Below are 27,174 nucleotides of genomic sequence, written 5' to 3'. Positions count from 1 at the left end.
GAGACCAGAACACCCTGAATGGGCTTTGTGGAGTTGCTGAAATCCACTTCAGTGACGGAGCGGTTGAATGGTCTGGCACCGCTCAGCCCATCGGCGCTGTGTGGGAGTGGAAGCTGAATGTCAGCTCCGCGCTGATGAATCAGACGATGCTTGAGTGGGAAGGACCGATGCAGTGCTGCTCAATGGCTGCGTGTGAGTCCGGCCCACCTCGGCGCCCACTGACTCCTCCACACCGGCAGAGCTGCTTTGGTCCCTGATGTCGCGGATCTAATAAATGAAGGTCTCGGGTCAAGTTTTCTCCTTCTACTAAACTTATCTAAAACTGTGTCCTATAGACTTCTATGGATCTCTCTGTTCCACTATGGAAACGCTCCGTTTGCTCCACGATCAACCGGGCCTTTGATTCTGGATCAGAACAAAGCATCTGTTACTGAACTCTGGGGTCCACTTCATCATCCGGACCCGGATCTCTTCTTATAGTGACTGGTCTCCGCTTCGTGGGTTCTCACATCGTGATGTGTGGGATTCCCCACTCACACCGAGCGGCGCCCACTCGTCACGGGCTTCAGCCACAGCCGCACGTGGATCTTCACACATGTTACTTTATTATTAGTGGTGGATGTAGAATGAGACATAAAAGCTGGGAGGTGAACATGTCTCGGTGGGAACAGGCTGATGAGACGTTCAGTCTCCTCAATGGTTGTAGCAGAGGCGGAGCCGTTGGAAGCTGCGACACAACAGGGGGCGTGGTTTGGGTAATGCCGTGGTGCGTTCACGGGCACACTGTGGCGGACACCAATGCGGAGCTGAAACTAACAGACCATTTGTGGAACGAGAATAAATCACACTTAGCGATGAATATGTCCCGTGCTGCTTTATTTGAACATTCTTTGTATTCACATAAAGAATATAAAAATAAACTGCTTCCCACTGAAAAACATGCCGTGCCGTTTTTCCAGTTTCGTTATTTTTGTCTTTAATATTGCTTTTAATTGTCTGAGAAGCTTTATTTCAGTTTTGTGCTGAACTTGCTATTTCTCGGCTCAGACCTAATAATCATCACCTGCTCAGCGCTGTGACATCTTGTCTTCACTCGTCGACTGTCGCCGTGACTGTGACAGGGGCGCTTCCACTGCAGCTCTGTGGTACTTCCTAGGTTTCCCACGGCCGTGAAGGCAGCACCGCCCTTTGGAAACGAGTCCGCCTCGGCTGCGTGGGGAGCCGGTGTGGGTGCAGCGGAGGACTCACCTATAAAAGCAGGGATCCCACGGACGGACGAGCTCGTCTCTCAGGCGCCGCTCGGAGGATCCAGACCCAGACCGTCCCAGTCTATGGTTGTGACTGACGCTCCTACCAGGATGTCCCGGTCCGACGAGGTGCACCGTATAACGGAGAACGTGTACAAGGTAAGACGCAGGAACTTTGACTCAGCTGTCCGTCTGGGACGCGGTGATGCGCGGATGCGGGGACGCGTTAAACGTTCGCTTGTGACCAGTTTGTTCGGTTCGGCTTGTAGCCTTCTTACTGGACTGACTGGTTCCTTCCTCCCCGTCGTCGGTCGTGCTGCAGCCCAGTCTGTCGGTTCCGAGACGTGGAGCGGAGGCTGAGCCAGACGTCGGGCAGTAGAGGATGGATTCACGGGTTGACGCCGTTAGAACAAACGGAGACGGGTTAAACTTCTGGTCCAGTGAAGCCTGGACTCAGAACCGAGCTTCAGGGTTTATAGGACGTGGGTTACAGGAGGCAGGTGGAGGCTGCCCAGCGAGGGTTTCCTCTAGGACGAAGCTTGTAACTGGGTCCCGTCGTTTCTTCGGCTGATTCATAGCTGAAAAAGGAGGTCCGTGAAGGATCCAGAGTCACTGGTTTAACTGGGAGGAAGTGAAGGTCTGTGAGCTGTGGAAATGCCACGATCCAGACGTGCAGCAGCAGGACTCCTTCCTGTCGTCAGCAGGTGTGAGGAAGTCAGTGCCAGTTTGACCTGCTGCTGCTGGTCCTGATGCGAGGATGATGATGATGATGATGATGATGATGAAGACGAGGAGGAAGCATCCAGGGAGTCACTTCTGAAATCCTCATTAAATGAGTAGTGTGTGTGTGTGTGTGTGTGTGTGTGTGTGTGTCTGTCTGTCTGTGTGTGTGTGTGCCTGTGTGCGTGTGTGCGTGTGTGTGTGTGTCTGTGTGTGTGTGTGCCTGTGTGCGTGTGTGCGTGTGTGTGTGTGTGTGTGTGTGTGTGTGTGCCTGTGTCTGTGTGTGTGTGTGTATGCGTGTGTGTGTGTGTGTGTGTGCCTGTGTCTGTCTGTGTGTGTGTGTGTGTGTCTGTCTGTCTGTCTGTGTGTGTGTGTGTGTGTGTGTGTGTGTGTGTGTGTGTGTGTGTGTGTGTGTGTGTGTGTGTGTGCGTGCGTGCGCGCGCTTGTGCGTGACTTATAAAAGGAATGAATTGACGCTGACACCGGTTGACTGAACTTTGCGATGCTGCGTTCGCTGCCTGCTGTCAGTGTGGGTAAACCGCGTTTCCTCAGGTTGTTGTGGCTGCTGAACAAACACCATCTGTGTGTTTGAGGAGTGGATTGAGCCGAGCGCCGTATTCCCAGCAGCGCTGCACGGAGGGAGGCTCAGTGATTAATGTGATTCATGCTGCTGGACCCGTCAGGCTGATGATGATGATGCTCATTCAGGTGGAGTCGTGTGGGATGAAGGTTTTAGCCCAAAGGTCACACTCAAGAACCAAGACTCTCAGTCGTTGAGTGAAATCCTGGTTTTTGCGACATGAATTTACCAAAGAACAAGCTGACTGCTCCGCTCTGTTCTGGCCCGGTGTGGAGGCTGAAGCTGCTGAATCCCTTCAGTGAGTTCTACTGACTCTGGATGGTGGCGTTCGTGGTCCAGATGTTCGTTGGGTTTGTTGGTCTCCTGACGCCTCCAGCTGTTTGATGGAGCAGTGAACTCTCATGACGTCGTGTACGAGGCTGTGGAGTCATGTTTGAGGTCTAGTTCATGTGGAGGAAACCTCTCAGCCCAAACGTGATGTTCTGGACCTCTCTGATCAGTCAGAGCTTCAGGCTGAGGTTCAGTAGTGAGACTCTGCAGGGGACCGGACCCGCCTAGAACCTGACCTGCCTGGAACCAGACCCGTTTGGAACCGACCCGCCTAGAACCTGACCTGCCTGGTACTGGACCTGCCTGGAACCAGACCCGTTTGGAACCGACCTGCCTGGAACTGGACCTGCCTGGAACCAGACCCGTTTGGAACCGACCTGCCTGGAACTGGACCCGCCTGGAACCGGTGGCGGTAGCGGTTCTGGGAACTGAACATTGAGCTGTTTGTCTGTTGGTTCTGGGATGTGGCCGACCCGTGTTCCTACGGCAAAGGTTCTAATCGATTAACGCGTCCTCCATGTTTGGAGCGCTGACTTCCTGAGGCATCGTAGCCTCTCGTCTCACGCTGCTGGAGGCAGATGGAGGTTGAGAAGCAGCCGTGGCACAGGATGAATGGACAGTTACCAGGATGGAGACGCATGTGGAGCCTCTAATTACACAGAACCCGTTAGTGAAGAGCGGTGGCGACGGGTGGAGCGCGTCCTGGCTCCAGATGAGCCGTGATGCTGTAAGTAGACGGCGTGATCAGAACCCCTCCTCCACCGCCTCTGCTGTGGTACCATGGAGATGGGTCCCTGTGGGGGGTCCGGAGGTCCGATCACACACAGAGTCCACTGGTTCCATCAGAGGCGCCGAGAAGCAGCTTCAGTCTGTCACAGAGGAGCGAACACCGACTATTTCCTGGAACGGGAGAATGAGCCTAACGAACGGCACGCGCTCCGATCATGGCCTCCCTCACATCACAGGTGAAGGACTCCAGAACCAGCCTGAAGCTGACGTGTTTGGATTGGTTCCTTCCTCTGACCCACGTCTGAACCTTCCAAGGACGAAGGAACCGGTGTCTGTCTGTTTGGTTCCAGCAGCTCCAAACGTGAAACGTCCAACTACAGATCTGACCTCAGACAGTCTGAACCTCTGATTAGATGGAGATGAAGGCGATGCCTCCCACAACCAGCACCACTGGTGTTGATGGGTGGACTGGAAGCTCACTGGGCAGAGCATTCGCCTGGGAAGCTTCCGGGTTCAAGCTCGCAGAGCAGCAGGCGAGACGCTGCTCCAGCGGGCAATGGGTTAAATGCAGTGTTTGATAATGACACATTTTATTAAAATGATGGTTCGGCGTCTAGAGGCCGAGCTGGATGGAGCTCTGTGCCCTCCGGTTCCAGAACCAGCCCTGGATCCGTACTCTGAGCGGTTCTGGGTTCAGGTGAATCGATGGCGGCGCTGATGGAGCGGCAGCGAGTGATGAGCTTTGACTTGGAGACAGGAGGCGGAGCCCTCCCTGTTTCCACGGTAACCGCGCTGAGAGGCCCGTCCAGCTTCTGTTGCCTGTTTGTTGTGAACCTGCTGGCGTCAGAACCTCGGGTTCTTGGAGCTCTGGTCCCGCCCTCGTCGCTGGGGTTGCCAGGTTCTTGTGGCTGTCGCTGTCGGGCGGCGCAGCGGCTTCTGATGGAGTCACATGGTTTTGGCGTGACAGTAATTTTCGCCCCGACATGAGGCGAACCTGCTGCTGGTTCTGACTCGGCCCGCGCTGCTGCCAGCTGACGGCAGAGCCAGCTGGACCACCGTGGTCCTGTTGGTGGGGGCTGCAGGAGGATGGAGGAACCCCAGCGGGGCAGAACCAGAACCAGAACCTGCTGCCTCTGGTCTTTCTGTCTTCATCAGAACGCGACGCAGTGATTTTTCCAACAGGAAGTCGGACGCAGAACGAGGCCTCGTTCTGTCAGAGCTGACGCTCGTTGATAACGAGCTTCAACCCTGAAGCTGAAAACAGCCACGCATTGTTGAGCTTTGCTTTAATTGCTGAGGCTGCTTAACGAGGCGGCGTTGGCCCAATAATCCAACGGGCTCTTTCATGGGCTGGAATGCTAATCAGCCGGGCCCTGATCCGAGCGTGGACGGAACCAGGACCAAGTCCTGATCCTATTAAACGGTCCCCTAAAGCGCAGCTTTCAACAACCCGGCGCAGGAATGCGCTGCCGGGCCGGATCCGTCGGACCCATTACATAAGCCCGGCTCATCACTGGCATGACGGCAGTCACCACACGCACACGCCCTCCGCTCAGCGCTTGTGTGCTTCTATTTTCACTCTTTGATCGTCCCTTTCTCTCCTCAGCCTCTGCTGGAACTCTTCCACTCGCTGGGTTTGTTCAGCAGCCGACACCTTACGTAACAGCGACATAGCCAGGATGGGGGGGGTTCTCCCGGGGGGGGGGTTCTGATGGGGGGTCTGTCCCCAGAAAGCCTCAGTTTGCCTCAGCTCTGTGATCAGAGCTCATGGCGCCGGATGTCGTGTCAGAGCGGCGGCGTTGCAGGAAGTGGAAAGTGGAAGGTAGAGAGGAGATGAAGCGAGAGAATAGGAGAGGAAAGAAGGGATAAGAGGATGGGAGGAGAAGGAAAGGAGAGGGAGCAGAGAGATGAGAGGAGAAAGGAGGAGAGGTAGACGAGCGGCGAGAGCGAGATGCGCGCGCGCGCCCGCGCGCGGAGCCAGGCAGCGCGAGAGCACGAGCGGACCGAGGGGCGAGACAGCGCATGGAACGCGCGAGGCGGATGACGCAAGCGAGAGACGAGCGCCAGCCAGAGAGGCGTAGACGGGATCGAGCAGAGGCGCCCAGAGCTGGGCGACTTCAACGAGCCGCGGCGCGAGTAGAGCGGTGCGCGCGCCAGCGCAGGCGGCCCGAGCCGGGATAGGCGGACGGCGCGCGCGCGCCAGATGACGCAGGGGGCGCGCGAGGCGCGCCCGCGGGACGAAAGAGCCCGCGACGACGCGCGAGCAACGAGCGCGGCGCGCGAGCGCCCGCGCGCGCGGTCAGCCCCGCGAGCGCGCGGAGCGCGCGATCCGCGTGCGCGAGCGGAAAGCGAGCGCGAAGATGAGAACAGAAGCGGGGGGGAGCCGCAATACGAGAGAGGCGCGAGCCGAGGGCGCGCGACCAGCGAGAGAGCGAAAGGTAGTAGGGAGAGAGGGACGAGAGAGAGATGAGCGCGCAGCGAGAAATGAGAGAGCAAAGGAGAGAGGCGCGAGGACCGAGGGGCGAGAGTAAAGAGAGAGAGCGAGAGACCGGGCAGCGAGCAGCGTAGAGTCCGAGCAGGAGAGATGCGAGAGAGAGAGAGCGCAGCAGAGAGAGAGAAGAGCGAAAGAGAGCGCGATACAGAGAGGATCCTGATCTCACCTCTCTCCTTGCTCTATATCCTAGCTCTCTCTCTCTCTCTCGCTCTCTCTCTCTCTCTCGCTCTCTCTCTCTCTCTCTCCGGGCGGTTCGGCCCGTTTGGGCCTGTCCTACTTCTGCTGGACGCGAGGCTCGTCCTTATTTCTGTGTTCCCGTTAAACCCTGTTCAAGTCCTGAGTCTTGAGTTGGAGACGTGAGCGTGAGCAGCGCTGCTCTGCTGGAGATGAAGGGCGGCTGAGTCACTGCAGCCACGGAGACAGCGGCTCATTAAAGCGCGGAGGAGGCCCGGCTCCGCCAGCGCTCGTACCTGCAACTGGGCTCTGACTTCACACAGGACTTGGACGGTGACACAAAAACAACCCTGTGAAACCGGGGCAGTTGTTCGAAGTGACCTTTAGAAAAGCAATTAGCGGGAGCAGCGTGTCCGAGCGCGAGGGCGAGCGAGCTGCTGGGAGAGAGAGCTTTTTTCTGACACCCGCGGGGTGAGAGGCAGCGGGCTCCTCCCTCTGCTCCGCCCGGCCCGGCCCGGCCCGGCCCGGCCCGGCCCGGCCCGGCCCGGCCCGGTGAAGGGCGGCGCCTCTAACGTCTGTTTTCTGTGTCTGCTCTGCAGTCCATCATGGAGCAGTTCAACCCCTGCTTGAGGAACTTCATAGCCATGGCCAAGAGCTACGAGAAGGCGCTGAGCAGTGAGTACCCAGTGTTTGTCGTTGTTCCTGTCCATTCCGTCCGTCTGATCCAACTGCTTCCACAGCCTCTGAATGTTCTGACGTCTCCATCAAAGCTGAGTCCCCTCTAGAATCCTGCAGCTGAGCTTGTCCTCTGTGATGTCACATCCATGTACATCGTCTGCGTCCTGTCTCTGTCTGTTACTGGTGCGTTTGCATGCTCGTGTTCGTGCACGAGTTCAAGGTTAAAGACGAAGCGCTGAAGCTAAGTGGAACAGGAGGAGTCCCAGCGGGAAAAGGAAAAGAAGGGATGGAGCCTAGAATCAGGACGAGAGAGAGAGAGAGATGATTTTTCATAAAACTTTAATTGTCCAGTTTAAATAACATCACAATAAGCAGCATTTCAGCAACTAACAGTTCACAATATTATATCCACAGTGCAGGACTGATTAAATAAATAAGAGATAATTAAAAACTAGTAAAAACTGATTATTAAGACCAATTCATCATCTATAACAGTGCAAATAATGTTTCCATAGCACCACTCATCAATAAAACCAGACAAATTGTTCATAGTCTTGTAAAAATTGAAATCTACCCAAACTCTGGCCCTGACCAAAGCCAGGAAGACTGAGGTGGGCTCCTGTCTGATCTCATTTCTGCTTTTATACTGTAGATCGCCATCTTCGCCTGCCCTGACATAAGTTTGAGAAGAGAGAGAGAGAGATTGAAGCTAACGTCACTGAACTGAACCATGGCCTCAACCTCTTCTTCAGGTTCATCCAGCCTGTGTTGAGGCGTCTCCTGCTTCCAGTTTAGGCCTTGAACTCATCGTGTACATTGTTGTACGTTGTCGTGCTGCCTTCGTGCTCCAGGCTTCAGCCTTGGGCTCAGTGAGGAGAAGCAGGGAAGACACAACAGACCAATAAGGAAAAGCTCACTCCAGTCTAATAGATGAGGCTAAAAATAGCTCTGCGACTCCCTGAGTGGGGATCACTCTGCATCAACAGGCAGCAGCACAGGGCTGTGGTTCCACGGAGCCTCCAGCAGCAGTTTGTGGCTCAGCTGGATGTGGGCAGCGTTTGGGACGGGAGGTTAAAGGGCAGAGGAGCAGGAAGCTCAGACGTCCTCTAGTGTAGGTGAATCCAGACAGACGTTTAGCCACTAAAATCGATAGTTATGTGAGGTCCAAATCCTGGCCAGCTTTAAAGGCGATGTCTGAACCTGACTGGACCTGTTCTGTCTCACTCACATGTGCTCCTTGTGCTGCTCACCTCCATCCCTGCTGCTGCGGGTTCTGGTTATGCATCATGACATCATGGCCGTCATGACCTGCTGCTGCTGCTGCTGCTGCTGCTGCTGCTGCTGCTGCTGCTGCTGCTGCTCGGTGCCGTCCCCTCCACCTGTAAAGGCCTGAGCCACTTCTACTTCTCAAAGCGCTGCTGACAATAATGTCTGACTAAAACTGAGCTGCAGATTCTGACTGTTGCTTCTTGTGCATCGACTGAGGAAGGAGCCGTTCTGGTGACGTGCCTTCAGTCGTGGAGCGCTGAGCACTGGTTCCCAGCATGTTCAGCTTCCTGGTTGTAGTGGGTTTGGTGCTTCTGTCGCCCAGCGGTCACGTCCTGGTGTTCATGTGCTGGTCTCCTGTCAGAGCATCCTCATGAAACGGACCTGGAGCGCCTGTGAGCGTATGTGACGGGTGGTACTGTGTGTCAGCGTAGCGTGAAGGGTTAACTGGATCCCACGATGCCAAGCACACAACCAGTATGTCAGTGTGTGTGGAAGCCAGACTCCTCCGTTGAACTCAACGCTTTTAGTTGCTGCAGCCTCTCTCTGCCTCCATAGAGCTTTTCCTCTTCCTGCCTGTCGCCAACCTTACCTCTCTGGGCCGGGGGCTGTAGGGGGGTGGGTGGCAGGGCTGCCCAACACGCCTTTTCAACACGCAGCCCTGATCTGATGCTTCATGTTTCCAGGTGTCACATATGCTGCAAAGGGCTACTTCGACGCTCTGGTGCGGATGGGCGAGATGGCCAGCGAAAGTCAAGGCTCTAAGGATGTTGGTGAGTCCTTGTAGTGGCTGTAGTCCCCCTGCGGGGGGAGGGGGGTTGCACCAGCGTGGTGGACGGGATGGCTCAGGTGTGGAGCAGAAGCAGCTGGAGACCAGCAGGAAACTGGACACACACCCACTCTGATCCTCCACTAACTCATCTGAGCCACGTTTAGATCCAAAGGCTCCGTCTCCGAGAGTGAACATCAGATTCACAGTCACAGATTCGCTCTGGATCCGTAGGTGAGGAGTCTGGAGCTCAGCGTTCCCGTGTGTGTTGTCTGGTTCTGGTTGATCAGCCCTGGTTCTGCTCCTGGTTCTGCTCCTCCTGGTGTTAGCTAGCAGAGGCAGGAACATGTGGATGACGCGTGATGGGCCCGTATCATCACGTGGGCTCACGGACTGGAACACGGGGAACCCATAGACACACAATGAGGCAGCTGTAGTCCAGAACCCAGAATCTGTACCTGGTTCTGCTCTCTTTGGCCCCGTCTGACATTTATTCAGTGATTTGATTCTCACCACTTTGAGGACGCTGAAGCCTGTGACTCATCTAAATCAGTTCTGTAAAAAGGTGGTTCTGAGAGAAGTGGATCCACACGTGTTCATGTGCAGCCCTCATCTCGCTCACTCTGCTCTTCTGTCCGTCTTCGGTGACCGGGCCTCTGCTCTTGGGTTTGCCTGCTTTGTTTTGTCCTCGTCCTCTGGGATGAGACTGAACAGAATGAATGGGTGCCGCCTCCAGGTCCCAGCAGAGCTCCGAGCTCAGAGCTCAGAACCATGTTGGGTTTCACTGAGCCTCCTGTAGAGCTGGCGTGTTTCTGCCTTTCAGAACTGATGAGGACTGAAGGGACGTTTGTGAAATCCTCTCTCCTGTAGCGGTTCATTTAGGGGTTTGTTGAAGGACTGTGTGTGATGGACTCGAAGGCTGCCTCTGTTAGTCAGAGCAGCTGATGGCAGCAGGACGCTGGCGGAGGGAGGAGAAGCAGTGGACTGGCGGTGACTGAGCTCACGATGAACAGTCTCCTTCAGAAGGTTTAGAACGTGCAGGAACATTCTGTCCAGACGCCTTTCTGATGCTTTGAGAACCCGTTCGGTTCTTGGCTGCAGCAGCGACTACATGACGAGGTCCAGAGCCCCGTGTCCTCGTGCGGACGCGGCTGAGGCCTCCGAGCCCCGAGCTGAAGACGCGCCGTGCGGCGTGACGAGGAGCGGCCCTCATCCTCCGCCTTCACTTCACTACTGCTGTGTGTGTGTGTGTGTGTGTGTGTCTGCGAACGCCCCCGCATTGATGTGGGAGCTGAGGCAGCCCTGGGAGAACACACCGACTCCGCACGCGCCTAAAAATAGACGGAGCGAAGGAGGAGGAGACGAAGCGCCGCAGCCCAAAAATGGCTCGGTGGTGATGTCACGACGGCCTTCCTTCCGTATACTAAACATGGCCGTGGAGGAGGGGAGGGGGGGGGGGGGGCTCCTGCAGTTCCGGTACCACTCTCTGCCCATATAAGGGCAGAGCCATTCAGATGCAGATTTGGGCAGAGGTGGTGGCGGCTCAGGTCTGAGGCTGAGCTTTATGTAATGTGAGGATGCAGCGGATCCACCGCAGTGACGACCACCTGCAGCCGCGGCGCCGAGACGCCGTCCAGGATGATGTCATTCACACGGGTTTGTTTCACTGCTCACATCCTCTCTGTGCTCATCTCACCGAAACGCGGCACTGACCTGAAACCGACGGCACCTTTGTGGTCCTGTCATTTCCTTCTAACGAAGGAATTTCCCCACCGTGGGATGAAAGTCTGATATTATCTTATGTAACATGAAGGGATAATAATAATTCTTCCTCCCATTCCTCATCTTCCTCACACACGCAGCTGATCACGACATTAAGTCATCGGTCCAGGACTCGGCGCTCAGACGTCAGCCTTGAAGGCAACTCGCTGGTCACATGTAACCAACCTCCAGTGTTTCAGTGCCCGTTACTGGAGCTGCCTGTGTAATTTCCTCCTCCATTTGTCTGCCACATAATTACACGTTGTATAAAGAATCATGCTGCACGGCCGCTGAGCAGCAGCAGCACCGACGGGTCTACGTCCTCCCCCAAAACGGTGCATCTTACAGACAGCACCATTGTGCTTCATGGACCGGGATCACAATAGTTTGTCTCTGGAGCACTATCGCTTTGCACCAACTGTTTGCACCCTTCATGTGGGTCGCTCTACAAGGTGAGGACGAGATGAGAGGAGCAGCTGAGCTCAAAGCCGGCTCAAATCAGGCCTTGCTGCCTCCAAAGGCCTGAGCTCAGCCCCACCTGCCTGCTGCTCTTCATCCCATTACCTCCAGATGCACTGTCAGCTGAAGTCAGCTGCAGTCAGCTGCAGGCAGCCGCAGGCAGGTGCAGTCAGCTGCAGGCAGCCGCAGGCAGTCAGCTGCAGTCAGCCGCAGGCAGGTGCAGTCAGCTGCAGGCAGCTGCAGGCAGGCAGCTGCATTCACCTGCAGTCAGCTGCAGTCAGCTGCAGTCAGCTGCAGTCAGCCACAGGCAGGTGCAGTAAGCTGCAGTCAGTCAGCTGCAGTCAGCTGCAGTCAGCCGCAGGCAGTCAGCTGCAGGCAGCTGCAGTCAGCTGCAGGCAGCCGCAGGCAGTCAGCTGCAGTCAGCCGCAGGCAGGTGCAGTAAGCTGCAGTCAGTCGGCTGCAGTCAGCTGCAGTCAGCCGCAGGCAGTCAGCTGCAGGCAGCTGCAGTCAGCCGCAGGCAGTCAGCCGCAGTCAGTTGCAATCAGGCGCAGTCAGCTGACGGTTGCTTCCACAAAAGTTTAGAGACAGTTTGATCGAGCAAATCGATGAAATGGGGTCTTAATGCGGCTCTAATAATGTGTCAGACTCCATCAAATGTCCTTGAGGGACCACGGTGCCCTTGATGTGGGGATTCAGCCAAATGCTGGGTTAATGATGCTGAGGGTGTTGTGGAGTGGCTGCCAAACATCTGGGTTACACACAAACACGGCATCTTGCAGCCTTTCCTGGTGTGAGCGCCTTAGATAGAAGCAAACATCTGACCGTGGTTGGATCCATCAGCTGCTCCGTGGTCAGTGTGTGTTGTGTAACCAGGTAATGAGTAGTGGAGGCAGTGAAACATTAGCCGCTGACGCTGGTGAAGCAGGTCACGGCCTTCGCTGAGTTACAGTCCAACGCTGTGGTGGATGATTAAAATGTGAAAACTAAGAGGATCTGTAGAAGCGTGAGCGCAGTCACACGCTCTGTGTTTAGTGGAAATAAAAGCCCAGAGCAGCACAACAATGCCGGCGTCAATCACGCCGTCCTCCCACTGCAGCTTTCTGGGGATTAGAGCTGTTTGTTCCCTGCAGTCGCTGCAGTGAGGTCGCTCCGTGACGCGCTCCTTCACCGAGGAGGAGCCGTGGAGCCATGGTCTCCTGGGCTCCGTGGGTCATGGGCTCCGTGGGTCATGGGCTCGATGCTCCTGGGGTTCGGGGTATGGGATCCGGGGTCATGGGTCGGGGTCATGGGCTCGTGCTCCTGGTTACGTGGGTCATGGGCTGCAGGTTATGGGGCTCCCGGTGGTTCAGTGGGTCATGGGCTCCGTGGGTCATGGGCTCCGCGGGTCATGGGCTCCGCTGCCCTGGGCTCCGCGGGTCATGGCTCCGCGGGTCATGGGCTCCGTGGGTCATGGGCTCCGTGGGTCATGGGCTCCGCTGCTCCCTGGGTTCCGTGGGTCATGGGCTCCGCGGGTCATGGGCTCCGCGGGTCATGGGCTCCGTGGGTCATGGGCTCCGCGGGTCATGGGCTCCGCGGGTCATGGGCTCCGTGGGTCATGGGCTCCGCGGGTCATGGGCTCCGTGGGTCATGGGCTCCGCGGGTCATGGGCTCCGTGGGTCATGGGCTCCGTGGGTCATGGGCTCCGTGGGTCATGGGCTCCACGGGTCATGGGCTCCGCAGGTCATGGGCTCCGCTGCCCCCTGGGCTCCGCGGGTCATGGGCTCCGCTGCTCCCTGGGCTCCGCGGGTCATGGGCTCCGTGGGTCATGGGCTCCGTGGGTCATGGGCTCCGTGGGTCATGGGCTCCGCGGGTCATGGGCTCCGCGGGTCATGGGCTCCGTGGGTCATGGGCTCCGCGGGTCATGGGCTCCGTGGGTCTCACCTCCTATTTAGACCCAGGCTGTTGTTTGGGGCTAAGACATAATTCTTTTAATACTTTGAGCTGTTTTTCTCCCCACGTGCCTTAAACCTAATTCTCTTAACGCTTGGTCTTGTGGCCTTTGTTTCCCTGGTGCTTCTTTATGGAGCTTGTTGGGTTTTCTGAACATGAAAGGTTTTGAACTTTAACGTGTAGAGACTGGTTTGTTGTGAATTAGTGCTATAGAAATGAAACGATTCCCAGACGGCTGAACAGCATCTTGTCACTCGGTGACGACCTTTCGTAGCCACACAACAATGTGCTTTATTCCCTCCTAAGCCTCAGATGCTGTGATCTGCTCTGATTATCACTAAGCAGCTTAGTTGCACCGAGTTGAAGTCCAATATTTCACAACACAAGGCGGAGATTTTTATTAGACAAGGGCGATGAAACAAGCACCAGCGATTTGAAGAAGTTCCAGGTGATAAAATCCTGCAGAGGAGAGTGATGATACGGATCTGGAGCGTGAGACCTGGAGGACCGGCTCACAGTCAGAATGAACACATCCAACCTGTAGCTCACTGTAATGAAGTGGCTCTGTTTGTCTTTGGAGAGGACGGACTTCACATCTGCTGTTTTGGCCATGAATACAGACGCGTCTGTGGCTGCAGAGGTGACCTGAGCATCTGCTCACGCAGAGCAGAGTGAGGGCTGCGACCTTAAAGCTGTGTTCCCTGCGTGCACGAAGGCTGACGGGGAGTCGAAGGAGCCTTTGGGTCCATGGAGCATGTCTGTGCTGTATCTTCCCTGCTCTCACCCGCTCCTCTCCATCAGTGTGTGACGTGTGTCTGTGTGGCCACAGGCAGGATGAGCCACAGTAGGGAAGTACATATTTATAGTATTTAGGTTCCAGAACCTACTGTAAGAAAAGACCGTCTTCGCTGCTCTGACCTTTTCTAAATCCTTTCTGCTCCAGCTGAGTCTCGTCTGGATGACTGCAGCACTTCCATTAAGCCCATTAATCCCACTCTCAGCGCCCACAGGTCTCCACCAGCACCCACACACGCCTTCACTCAGCTGATCCACATGGAGGGAAGGCCTTCGCCATCTTATGAACCTTGAGAGTTTTTGTAGGACGTGTTCAGCTCCACGTTGTGTGTCAGCTGCATGTGTTTTCCTCTATAACCATCCATGGCTGACTGTAATATCGGCGTGTGGCGCCCTCATTCAGCTCCAGGCGGTCCGGCCTCTTCCTGTAGCCACGATGAATCCTGTCTGAGTGTTTCTGTGTGAATACTGTCCCGTGTCTCGTGTTTTGGGGGTAGTCTGATCTGTCGTGTCTCTCCAGGTCTCTATCCCTCTGTTCTTTGCTCAAACTAGATCTTTTTGTTCCTTTTTTACAACGCATTGCATATTCAGAAGAGGCAGCATGTAGGTATCTTAAATGACACGCACCTCCCTGGCTGCATGAATCATCCTTTACTTTGTCTCCTTGGTTCTAGATTCTACTTTGTTTTTTTCCTGTTGTAATTTAACAAATGGATGATCTGGGACATCTCTGATCACGCTTGTCCTGTGTGTTACTAGCAGTAGTGCTATAAGCTCTAAAACTGAAGCCTGTCATATTTCCAGTGGTTTGGTTTAAAAGCTTTAGTAGATTTCTTGTTTCTGTCTTTCATTCCTGCATATTCCTGTAATGTCACTGTTGGGAGAAGTTCATCCTGTTCATGGCCTCGTCCTCCTCCCTCAGCATCACGCTCCTCTCTCTCATCTGTTCTGTGTGGATGCATGGTCTTTTTTATTATTTTGCACGATGTATGTGTCTGTGACAGACAGGAGAATTAATGTGCCTCTCTTTTGTCTCTCCCCTCTCTCTCTTTGTTTATTGTCTTCTCTTTGTCTTCTCTCTGCAGGGGAGGTGCTCTTTCAGATGGCTGAGGTCCACAGACAGATCCAGATCCAGCTTGAAGAGATGGTGAGCATGTGGTGGTGGTGCTGCTGCTAAAACGAGCTCCTCTTAAGTCAGAAGCGTGGAGCCAAACAGATTGTGGATTCATATCACAAAATATTGGAATATTTACAACACAACAGGGAACATTCTTTATTCTGTTGAAGTTATTTGAGTTTGTTTACTGATGTAGTGAAATGTGAATTTCCACCTTTTCTTGACAGGAGAATTTGTTCAGTTCCTGGTAATTGGCCAATTGTGGCACATTAGCTGAAAAGTGAGGTGCAGTTTAGCTTTAATCCTTGTGAAGTATGTTCTTGGATGCTTAAACTGCTTCTCCTGGTAATGGGTGTCAGAGATCTGCGCATCATCATTCATTCATCCTCAAACACGCTCTGATTTTCACCACTCACTTCAGACGTTCAGACGAGTCCATGAACTCAGTGTTCCTGCAAAGTAAACAGCTGCAGGTTCCAGCTTTTTCACAAATATCCGGCCGATAACTGGGAAAATATTACGTCTCCAAACACAGATAAGAGATGTTTTGCATTAGGCTGCTCATCTGTTCGCTCCTCTGACGTTAAACTGCCTTCAAACGGGATCCGGCCTCATTTCTTGCTTTGTGTGCGTCTTGCAGCTGAAGTCTTTCCACAACGAGCTGCTCACTGAGCTGGAGAAGAAGGTGGAACTGGACGCTCGCTACCTGAATGTGAGCTTCCCTCACCGACACTCACACATGTTGAAGCTGTTCATCTCATCATGTGTTTTAGGTTTCAATGCCGTTCCCATTTTATGTGAGTGTTCTGTGAGAGTTCTGCTCCGTGTTATAGATGCAGCCATCATCTTATTCCATGTGTGGCTCCATTTGCTGCAGGTGGTCATGGATGTTTATCTGAACCCTCCCAGCGCTTTGATGAATAGGTTTTATTTAGAGCCCCAGTCATTATCTACACACGCTACATGGTTTGATGCTGAGGTTGAGGCGTTCAACGCTCTATATAACCCCTCCACTGGTTTAGTGTGACTCCACATCAGTTCAGCCTCTTATGGCAAAGGAATCCTGAAATCATCTGTGGAGTCGAAACCCACACTCTCTCCTTAATTTCCCCATCGGCTTCCATCCAAACCTCTGCAGCAGGTTGCATAAATTACTTCCCACTCTGCCTGTGAATTATGACTCATTCTGTGAAAATGAAGAATTGAGGTAAAAACATAACTTTGAGCTGATCACCAGTTTGGATCGAGTCCCAGCGACATCCTTGTTTCAGATAACCGTTTAGATGGCGGCAGGACAAATATCAAACTATGGGAGAGGGAAGAAATCACGGCCCAAAATAAATAATTAAAAAAACCACAGAGGTGACGAAGCTATGATGCGGTGAATGAAAGACTGAGCATGAAATGACGGCGACGGCTCATCTGCACACGCTGCCGCCCCCCACTGACCGTGTGCTCCCCCCTCAGGCTGCGCTCAAGAAGTACCAGATGGAGCACAAGAGCAAAGGGGAGAGTCTGGAGAAGTGCCAGGCGGAGCTGAAGAAGCTGCGCAGGAAGAGCCAGGGCAGCAAGCACCCCTCCAAGTACGGAGACAAGGAGATGCAGGTCAGTGGCTTCAGGAACGCGTGTCAGGGTCCGGCCAGGACCAGGGGATGCAGGGGCTCCTGGTGACGGGATGCGAGGAGACAGACGTTTCCCTCACACACGCAACGATCAGCGCTCCGGAGCACATTTAAATATGACTCCCCTGAACGTGTGATTGATTCAAACCGATACTGTTTACATCTGCATCACTGTTGCGTGACGCTGGTTGCAGGAGCCGGGCTCGGCCTCAGGCGTCTGCCTGGGCGGAGGGTGTGGGAGCCTGTGCCTGTGGATCCTCTTACAACCTGCACAGCAGCTGCGACGTGCAGCCGCTGCCCTCAGCCAGACACCAGCAGCGCCTCAGCTACAGATGGAGCCTGCATCGCGTCACACGTTGACCTCAGCTTCGCGTCAGGGAGTCGTGTTCTTCGTGTGGGGACAGACTGGAAGAGCTGAAGCTTAGGGGCCGACTGTGCGTCGCATCAGAGGCTGAGAGCGTGGTGCAGTTGCTATGGATGCGGATGGGATGGCTCATAAGCCCAATCCAGACAGGCCTCGGTCCTCTGGGCTTTGGAGGCCCAAAGGGGTGGAAGGCCTGGTTCCCTCCTACGTGTGCCCTTCATGTCCCTCTTCCAGTTCGACCGGTCGAGAACAGCTTGTGCATGTTTGTCCTTTTGCTGCTGGCAGAAGGTTTTTGTTAGTTAGTGGGACTTCCCCAAACGCTGGGTCTCTGCAGCGGGTCCATGTGTAGCAGCGTGCAGCCACTGAAAAAGAAGGTGGGAGCTGAGGCTGCCTGGTGGCCGGTGCTCAGGTGGTGAAACGCCTGTGAGTGATGCATCACCCATTCAGGAAATGGCAGCAGCTTCTAGGACTGGATGGAACCCAGGTCTCTTTCCGTCTCCTGGGCTGAACTCACCTCCCCTGTAGCTGCCTGTGAACGGTCTGACGTGAGGCTGCGTTCCGGTCGCCACGTTGACCTCCGGCCCAGTTTCACGGTCCCGGGCCGGTTCCTCCCGTTCTCCGCTGCTCCTCAGCCGCAGTCTGAATGTGATCGACGCTAACGCTGTGGGCGCCTGAAAGCTTCTCCGCCTCCACGGCTTGTATGATTCATTAATGGCCTTCGTCTTCCTCTGCTCTCGCTGCTCTTTGGCTTTGCACCATTTAATATTTCACTGTGGGGGATCGGTGCCTGTTGAGCTATTGTGCGCCCACATGCGCTACCTTTTCTTGCACAGTGACCATATCCAGGCACAGCGTTTGCTTTAACTTCTCCTCCGGGTTCATTTGGATTTGATGACGCTCCGTGAAATGTAAAGAGGTCGAGCTGGAAATGATGAGGTGTGAGACTGTGGCTCCATCATGTGGTGCAGTATAACATCAGCAGCGTTTCACAGCAGCTAAACCTCGTTTATCACTGTCACAGCTGCTCAGCCTCGGACGCTCAGTTTTCTTCCTTCCACGTCTTACAGAGCTGACATCACCCTTCGGCATCTGAGGCAACAGGCTGCAGGAAAATTATGGCTTTTACTGATTTAATTCTTTTTATTCATAAATTTCAACCTGTCCAAATACAATTGTTCCTATTTAAATAGTTTCCCACTGAACTGTGTGTCCCTTCATTATTCCGTGGCTCAGCTTGTCGTCGTATTCATCACTAACGAGGCTCTCACCTCTTCTGGCTGTAATCAGCCTGTGCAGAAAGGTGAAAGCGTGACATTAATTGCAGGGTTTCTGCAGCCACTGTCAGTCCCACGCGTGTGGTAATGAATCTAATAGTTCCAGAGCTGGTGGATCCCTGTAGCATGGCGCCGGCCTGTAACACCCCATAACGCTGGGTTGGAGCACGGTGGGAGTGTTAGGATCCTGACAGACTGAGGGGGAGGCTGCGACAGCATCACTTCACCATCACATGAAAGTACCATTAATATTAATAATGAAATGGTTAGAAGCTCATGAATGCAGCTGTTTGCGTTAAATAGGTAACTGTGTTTAAATTAGCCTCCGTCCACTTGTTTGACCTTTGAGAATGGCTTCGTTTCCGTGGTTTATGTCGGATTGAATAAAAGCTAAGATGTGAGTCACTAACTGCTTCATGTGGACGAGCTGAGAAACTGAAGCTAATCATGGACTCAGTGTTATATGGTAGAAAGGGTTCGTACAGCTAAGTAATAAGCTGTTAGCTTAAAAAAAACAAATGAATGATGAAGAACGCTTAAAACAGGTCTGGGGCTGACGTGTCTCATCATTAGACTGGACTTCAGTCCGTCGCTCCTGCTGGATGTGTGGATGAGCAGTGAACGCACTTCATGGTGGGTGAGATGTGAAGAAAGCGAAGGTAAATGGGTTGAAGACGGCTCCACTTCTCTAGTCCTGCGCTGACATTTTCCACATAAGCAGTGATGGAAGTACAATTTGTGATGTGTTGAGTGTCACAGTCCATTCATGAAAATCCATTACAAGGAAGGCTGCTCATTATCAGCTGGAGTGATTCAAGCCTCAAATGCTAAACAGGTGATTCATCGTGTTCTTAGCATGTAATTTAGTTTGCAGAGCTCCACGTGACCAGTTCTTCTTCAGGACATTGTGTCTGAAGCGTTGTTGCTGCTGAATGTGTTTAAATGTCACTCTGAGGCGCTGAACGTCACTGAAGCTTCCTGATGTCTGTCTCGCCCTCCAGTTTGTGGAGGCCATCAGCAACAAGCAGAGCGAGCTGGACAGCTACATCGCTGAGGGCTACAAGAACGCTCTGTCTGAGGAGAGGAGGCGCTACTGCTTCCTGGTGGACCGGCAGTGCGCCGTGGCCAAGACCGGCTCGGCCTATCACAGCAAGGTGAGGAGCAGCAGCACAAAAGCCCAGGAGAACATCACGTGTGGGGAAATGTGATGAGAGAGGATGAGTGGGTGAGGAGGAGGAGGAGGCAGCGAAGGGGGGACAGGAATGACCTACTTCTGCAAGAACACTGTGTGGGTGTGAAAGTGTCTGACTGACTGACAGACAGACAGAGGGAGGAAGCACACAACACAAACTGCTGATGTGACGATGCATCAGCACACACTCAATCAGTCCTCAAGTCTCAGAGCAGTTCATGAGTAAAAGAGGAAACTAATTATACGTCAAGCTCTGTCTCCAGCGCCGTCCTCATGGACCGGGTGCTTCCCTGGTTCACACGGCCTCTAGTGTTTTCTTAGGGTCAGAAGTTGATCAGGAAATGTGGGAACCCAAACAGTGACAGTGGAGGAGTCAAAGCTGCAAAGGCAGAAGCTCAGTGAGCCTGTGAATGCGTGGAGCCCGTGTCTGGTCCCGCCCACACCTTGACACCTGCCCCCACCGGCGCCCACGCGCTCAGCGGGAGGGACAGACGACCTTGGAGCCTCTCCTCCACAGCAGCCTGCTGCAGAGCCTGTTGGAAGAGCTGCCTCTCCATTATTCATCGCGCTTTCTTTGCAGATGATTAATGCAAATGAGTCTCTTTATGTAACTGTCCCACTGTGTCCATGTAGGAAGGCAAAGTTTCACAGATTCACTCTCACTGTCTCACTGTGGACTGTGACTCCCGGCCCGGCCCGGCCCGCTCTCAGCCCTCTCTCACCTCTTCTCCAGGGGAAGGAGCTCTTATCCCAGAAGGTCCCGGTGTGGCAGCAGGCGTGTGCTGAGCCCAACAAGCTGCCGGACCGCGCCATGTTTCTGGCTCAGCAGATGAGCGGCGCCGCCGGCGCCCACCATCCGGGCCTGCCCATGTCTGAGCCCGTCCCCGGTGCCAAACCCCTGCCGGTGCCTCCAGAACTGTCCGCTCTCAGGGCCGGCGGCGCTCTGGGACAGCAGGTTGGTTCCTCGACTGTGGGTGGAGCACGTCGGTGGCTTCTCATCCGCTCTGAGATGGAAGTTTTCTAAGTAAAACGCAGAGTCGCTGTGAAATGTTTTCAGTCTGTAGTCAAGTGTGTTCTGACCCAGATCCACTCGTCACCTTGTTCTTTTTTAATGAGCCGCAGGCTGTTATGTAACAGCTGTGGGTCATGAAAAGAAAGAACTATGGTGTCGTCTCTGCAGAGGCTGATGGAGGGAGGCCTGCCGGTGATGAACGGCAGCGCCGGCGCCCACGGAGGAGAGGACTACCAGCAGTGGATGGAGAGCAAGGTGGCCCAGGGCAAGGCCTCGCCGCAGGCCCAGCGGCACGGCGCCGAGGTCTACTCCAACACCCTACCGGTCCGCAAGGCCGCGCCTGCGAAGGGCAAGGCCCCGCTGAGTAAGAGCACGGCTCCGCAACACACACCTTGAACACACGCCTTCAACACACGCCTTCAACACACACCGCCTTCAGCACACGCCTTCAGCACACGCCTTCAGCACACGCCTTGAACACACGCCTTCAGCACACGCCTTCAACACACACACGCCTTCAGCACACGCCTTGAACACACGCCTTCAACACACGCCTTCAACACACGCCTTCAACACACACGCCTTCAGCACACGCCTTCAGCACACGCCTTGAACACACGCCTTCAGCACACGCCTTCAACACACACACGCCTTCAGCACACACACGCCTTCAGCACACGCCTTGAACACACGCCTTCAGCACACGCCGTCAACACACGTTGTCAATGCACGCCTTGAACACACGCCTTCAGCACACGCCTTCAACACACGCCTTCAACACACACACGCCTTCAACACACGCCTTCAACACACGCCTTCAACACACGCCTTCAACACACGCCTTCAACACACGCCTTCAGCACACGCCTTCAACACACGCCTTTAACACACGCCTTCAGCACACGCCTTCAACACACACACGCCTTCAACACACGCCTTCAACACACGCCTTCAGCACACGCCTTCAACACACACACGCCTTCAACACACGCCTTGAACACATGCCTTCAGCACACGCCGTCAACACACATTGTCAACACACGCCTTCAGCACACACACGCCTTCAACACACACACGCCTTCAGCACACGCCTTGAACGCACGCCTTCAACACACGCCTTCAACACACACACGCCTTCAACACACACACGCCTTCAACACACGCCTTGAACACACGCCTTCAGCACACGCCGTCAACACACATTGTCAACACACGCCTTCAGCACACACACGCCTTCAACACACACACGCCTTCAGCACACGCCTTGAACGCACGCCTTCAACACACGCCTTCAACACACACACGCCTTCAGCACACGCCTTCAGCACACGCCTTGAACACACGCCTTCAGCACACGCCTTCAGCACACACACGCCTTCAGCACACGCCTTGAACACACGCCTTCAGCACACGCCTTCAGCACACACACGCCTTCAGCACACGCCTTGAACACACGCCTTCAACACACGCCTTAAACCCACGCCTTCAGCACACGGCTCCGGCCCGGTAGCATCACATCAACTCACACCGCAGCTTTTTAGCATCACATCAACTCACACCGCAGCTTTTTAGCATCACATCAACTCACACCACCTCTAGCTTCAGGGACAAAACCAGGAAGTGGCTTCCGGGGTGTCTGACAGCAGCTTCCTCCTGCTCCTTCTACCAGCAGAGACCCGTACGCTGCCCCGGTCCAGCTCCATGGCCGCTGGGCTGGAGCGGAACGGGAGAACCCGGGTCCAGGCCATCTTCTCCCACGCCGCCGGCGACAACAGCACCCTGCTGAGCTTCTCTGAGGGCGACGTCATCACCCTGCTGGTGCCTGAGGCCCGTGACGGCTGGCACTACGGCGAGAGCGAGAAGACCAGGATGTGAGTGCAGCGCCGGCTGGAGGCCGCGTGCTTCGCAGGCCGATGTAAACCTGGCGTCTTGTGTGTGCAGGCGCGGCTGGTTTCCCTTCTCCTACACCAGGGTGATCACCGACAGCGACGGTGACTCCACGAGGCAACTGCGAGTGCACAAGTAGGTTCAACGGCGAGTGATTGAGTTGCTGGAGGAAGAAGCCAACGCTCACTTTCCCACTCTTCTGCATGCGTTTTCCAGCCTCCACCACGGGAAGAGCAGCAGCACAGGAAACCTCCTCGAGCGGGACGACATGACTGCGCCCGGCCCCGAATACGGGGTCCAGACCCGCATGGCGGCGCCGACGGCTGCGGCGCTGCACGGCAGGCAGCAGCGCCCCTACAGCGTGGCCGTGCCCGGATTCCCACAGGTGGGCTCAGCTGACACACACTCAGAGACACACAAAGAGACACACACAAAGAGACACACACGCAGAGACACACAAAGAGACACACACAAAGAGACACACACAAAGAGACACACACACAGAGACACACACAAAGAGACACACACAAAGAGACACACACGCAGAGACACACAAAGAGACACACACAAAGAGACACACACGCAGAGACAACCACGCAGAGACACACAAAGAGACACACAAAGAGACACACACACATAGACACACACGCATAGACACACACGAAGAGACACACACGCAGAGACACACACGAAGAGACACACACAAAGAGACACCCACGCATAGACACACACGCAGAGACACACAAAGAGACACACACGCAGAGACACACACGCAGAGACACACACAAAGAGACACACACGCAGAGACACACACGCATAGACACACTCAGAGACACACACACACACTCAGCTGATCCTTCCCACAGGGGGTGGGTGTAAGATGTGGCATCAGAGGACGCGCCTCTGACGGGTAAAAGAGAGGAAGGGGCTCAGAGCAGACTTATGCAACATCAGCTGTGCCTCCCACGCCTCACCTGGAACAGGAAATGTGGGCGAAGCTTCATTTCGCAGCAGTCACGTAACAACTTAAACTGCTCTCTCACAGGAAATGTAGCGGCGAACTTTGGTGTTGAGGCTCGTTCACACACGTACGTCTGTCCAGTAGACGCGCTGTGATCAGACTGACGTCTGTGAGCTGCTGTACAACACCAGCTCTTTACTGCCACCTGCTGGTTGTGCTGGTCCCAGCGACATCCTACTGGGGCTCAGCATCATTCCACTAATTCCTGCGTTTTGTTCTTTACAGCAGGTTGAAGAGTACGAGCCTCGCTTCCCCACCAGGTAAGACCAGAAACCTGTTGGAAACCACTTAGGCCTCTGATGCAGACCTGCAAACACGCACCCACCATGACACAATTATACTGGTTATACTGGTTTAGGACGCCTCATCTGCTGATGTGCATCTCATTCTCTATAAGCAGCATGATGAGCAGGAAGCACCTCCTTTATTTAGAACAGGCTTGTTTCAGGCCGTGGCCTGAGCTGCCGGTTCATCCACCTGCTTCCTCCCACTCAACCTGTCATAAGGTCACTCACTGTGAATGCAGGAGCCCATGTGTTTAGTGCTGGAGCCGCTCTTGATGTGCTTGTGTTTGCTGCCAGCCCACCTGGAAGCTTCTCCTTCTCTTTGTCCACAGCTCCACAGAGGGCAAATTGATCTCGACAGTGTGAGGACAGACAGACAAAGAGCACAGACTCAGATGATGCAATAGGACAGGCGCCGGTCCGTTCCTCCCCCCGGTCCTGCCTCCCTCCCTCCTGCTTAGGAAGCGGCTCGGACCTGTACCTCCCCCGTGTTGTTCCACCCACCTCCCCCGCCTCCCGCCTCCTGCTGTGTAACTGGTGGTGAGGCGTCGGTGCATCAGACCGAACAGAACGACTGTGTGCCGTCCGCGTGTTCAAAGTCATGTGATGGACCGTTCCTCTGAGGACATTGTGTCTTTGCTTGTCTTTCGTGCATGTACATTCCTCTGTCCTGTCGCCACACGAGGAACGACGCTGTGAAGGATGTTCATATATCAGGCTGGAACCTAAAGAAGACTTTCATTGCACTCACTACTTTACACAATCATTTGAGCTTTTCTTCATTTCCTCTGAGACTAGAGCCCATGTGTCGCAGTAGTGCAGAGTGCTGGTGTAAACCTGAGGGGAATGTTTCCTGTACATATGTGAGTATCTGTGATCCAAGCGGCACCTTTTGAAGTATTAGTCTGTGATGTAGTTTGTGTCCTGCAGCATCTCTGTGGAGGGAACCTGTCCACCCTGGTGCTTGGGCTCCTTTCACCTTTCTGTGGTGTGTGACTGTCATTCCAAGGCTGAATGGGGTCGACTGAACCTTCACACTGGGTTTAGTGTGGACATTCACATATGAAGTAACTCCCAGCAGCTGTTGTGTTTATTGTGAGGTGAGACAGAGAAGCTGAGCCCCAGTTGTCCAGTGTACAGAATTCTGGTGTGTGGCCTTAAAGGGTTGAGGAGTTTGATGGCTGTAAAACCCCATTCAGCCTTCTGTACTCTTGTCTTCGCATATAAAGGGTCATTTTGAAACTTCCAGAAAAAAAACATGAATCATGTGTTAAAACTGCAGGAACTGTTTGTCAGATTCTCTTTGTATAATAAAGAAGCTGGTCTACTTGTCTGTGTACTGGTTCTGTTGTGAAGGAGGAGGTGGATTCTTTGCAGTGCACCTCTCATGTCAAAATGTCCAAATGTTGCTGTTGTGTTTTTGCTCATTTATCAGGTCCTAATTTTGAGCCGTCGCTGCTGTATCCTCTCAGCTTTTTGTCTGTGTTGATTAATTCCGTGCCAAACGTCGGGCTCAGACACCTGGAAGGTGTGACTGGCAGCGCTGCAGCGACAGCCACCAACCACCTGAGGCCAAATAAAAGCCGTCTGAGTATTGTACAGCCTTCATGGATGTGCAACTGATGACCTCATGGTGCGTTTCTGCCAATAAATTAATTCTGTTGAACTGTTCTTCTTTTTACTGATCGGCCTCTGAATAACAGTGGAGCAGTTTTGTTTTGAACCCGAGCTTCACGCTGGAGCAGGATGATGCTCTTTAGTTTTCTTGAACTATTGGCTCCTCTGAGCAGAAGAAGGCGTTGCTCCTCCACATGCGCTGCTGTTTGTTTGGGCCTTTCCGCCCAGTGATGGTCCCATCAGAGCGTGTAGTTCAGTGTGTGTGGCGTCCTCCCGACCTGCTGCTGCTGCTGCTGCCGCTAGTGAAGGTACTAATCACCCGTCCACTAATCTGTTGTGTGTTGTTGTGTTGGGTGCCCTGCGTGTAAATACACTATGCATGAGTTACGCTGGGGCTGAGTTCTTTCCATGCATGCTTTCCATGTAGATCATTAAGTTCTTACTGAGTTCTGTGCCGTCGCTCACACCAGGGACTGTCTCTTTCAGTGCAGGGCCTGATTACGCTCGCTTTTGAGGGACCACACCCCTGACCCGTAAGTGTCTGACTTTGGATCTTGCAGCTTCTTCCCTCATGTCCGAGCACGTGGTTTGTTTGGCCTCCGTGTTGTGAAGTGTCTGGGTGATTTCTGTCTCTGCTGCTTCCTGTGCAGTGGCTGTTTTCTCATCTGTGGTGGTGTTGCACGGCTCATTCCCGGCTCCGTGTTGCATGATTGTTCTCGTTCTACCTGCTTTGTTTACATCCATCCACAGTTGGAGTGAGGGAGTAGAACATCCTGTGTGTGACATTTTTGCGGTTCCCATTGCGTTAAAGTATGTTTTGTGTTTGATCCCCAGTGGGGGTCCGCCCAGCGAGCCGGATGTGGAGGCCCCAACCCAGCCGCCCCTGTCTGACGATGAGGACGAGGTGGAGGAGGAGCAGCTGGATGAAGCTCACTACGACTGCCTGGAGAAGGCCTCGACTTCGCCGGAGTACTGAGACGGAGCTGTAAAAGCTCCGGTTCAGCCACAGACTTAGGGGGCGTTAATTCATTTTGACCTGCAGATTAACTGCAGACTGCAACCAATCAGAGCAGCTGAATAAAATTTAATCTTAGCACTTTGGAAGAAAAAATTAAAAATCAAATTTTTTTTTTTTTTTGTAAAATATTACTTAGTGTGGTTTTCTGTGGCTTCTTGATTCTTGATTGAGTCACAGCAACAATTACTGCCTCTGTATTAAATCACTTTGTAAAGAGCCTAAAGAATCCAACTTCCTCCTGCTGCTGTCTCTAAAGGGCTTTGACGTCACACCAGGTGTTTTACTGCAGGAATTAGGTGAATAATCTGAAATTCAACAACTCGAAGACAGAAAATGTGACCCAGACAAACTGATAAGCACTCGCTAATACTTTGTTTATGTTAACTAACGTCATACTCACAGGAGATTTCATTGTATGATGGAAGAATAAACTAAACGTTACATGATTTATAGCTGAATAATTTTGTTTTTATCAAAGAGACACTTTGTTGGATCTTTAAGCAAAGTTTTAAGTAGAGAAGCATTCAATTAGCAGAAACATGGTGTAATTGCATTGTGTCTAAGAAAACATGGAAACGTGAACACGCTTCTCTGAAGGATCAGAAGTTCCGACACCAGATGCCAGCGTTTGGTCCTTGTTGTTGCTTAAATGTTGCTGTAACAATAAGTGATGAAGTGGGATGAGTGTGTCATATCTGTACAGTATGTTTGTATGATGGCGAACACGCTTGTGCTGTTCTGTGATGAATAAAGAGTGCAGCATTTATCCCTCAGTGATGCTGTTAACGGTGAAGGACGGTGGGACACAGTTGGCCTTGTTTCAGCTTCACCAGTC

The 27,174-nt window shown here is 53.7% G+C and overlaps 1 protein-coding gene across 6 annotated transcripts; it reads left to right on the top strand.

Annotated features, from left to right (window-relative positions):
* The first annotated feature begins 1,144 nt into the window (after nt 1–1,144).
* On the top strand, nt 1,145–27,132 carry baiap2b (BAR/IMD domain containing adaptor protein 2b). Of its 6 annotated transcripts, XM_041068460.2 has the most exons (16): nt 1,148–1,406; nt 6,874–6,949; nt 8,905–8,991; nt 14,523–14,534; nt 15,017–15,078; nt 15,689–15,760; nt 16,516–16,653; nt 19,310–19,462; nt 20,234–20,455; nt 20,681–20,876; nt 22,182–22,383; nt 22,454–22,534; nt 22,616–22,784; nt 23,646–23,680; nt 25,808–25,854; nt 26,156–26,296. In XM_041068460.2, the coding sequence occupies exons 1-15, from the start codon at nt 1,332–1,334 to the stop codon at nt 25,833–25,835; spliced, it is 1,608 nt and encodes a 535-aa protein (XP_040924394.1). In that variant the 5' UTR covers nt 1,148–1,331; the 3' UTR covers nt 25,836–25,854; nt 26,156–26,296. The 6 variants fall into 6 exon arrangements, with proteins under 6 accessions (XP_040924390.1, XP_028990246.1, XP_028990247.1 ...); XM_041068456.2 differs by lacking the exon at nt 25,808–25,854 and having other exon boundaries at nt 1,145–1,406; nt 22,185–22,383; nt 26,156–27,132; XM_029134413.3 differs by lacking the exon at nt 25,808–25,854 and having other exon boundaries at nt 1,147–1,406; nt 26,156–27,132.
* Nucleotides 27,133–27,174: the final 42 nt, after the last annotated feature.

Source organism: Betta splendens, chromosome 19, assembly GCF_900634795.4.
Source record: "Betta splendens chromosome 19, fBetSpl5.4, whole genome shotgun sequence".
NCBI lineage: Eukaryota > Metazoa > Chordata > Actinopteri > Anabantiformes > Osphronemidae > Betta > Betta splendens.
The sequence above is the reverse complement of the archived record's forward strand: the minus strand, read 5'-3'. Positions and strand labels throughout refer to the sequence as shown.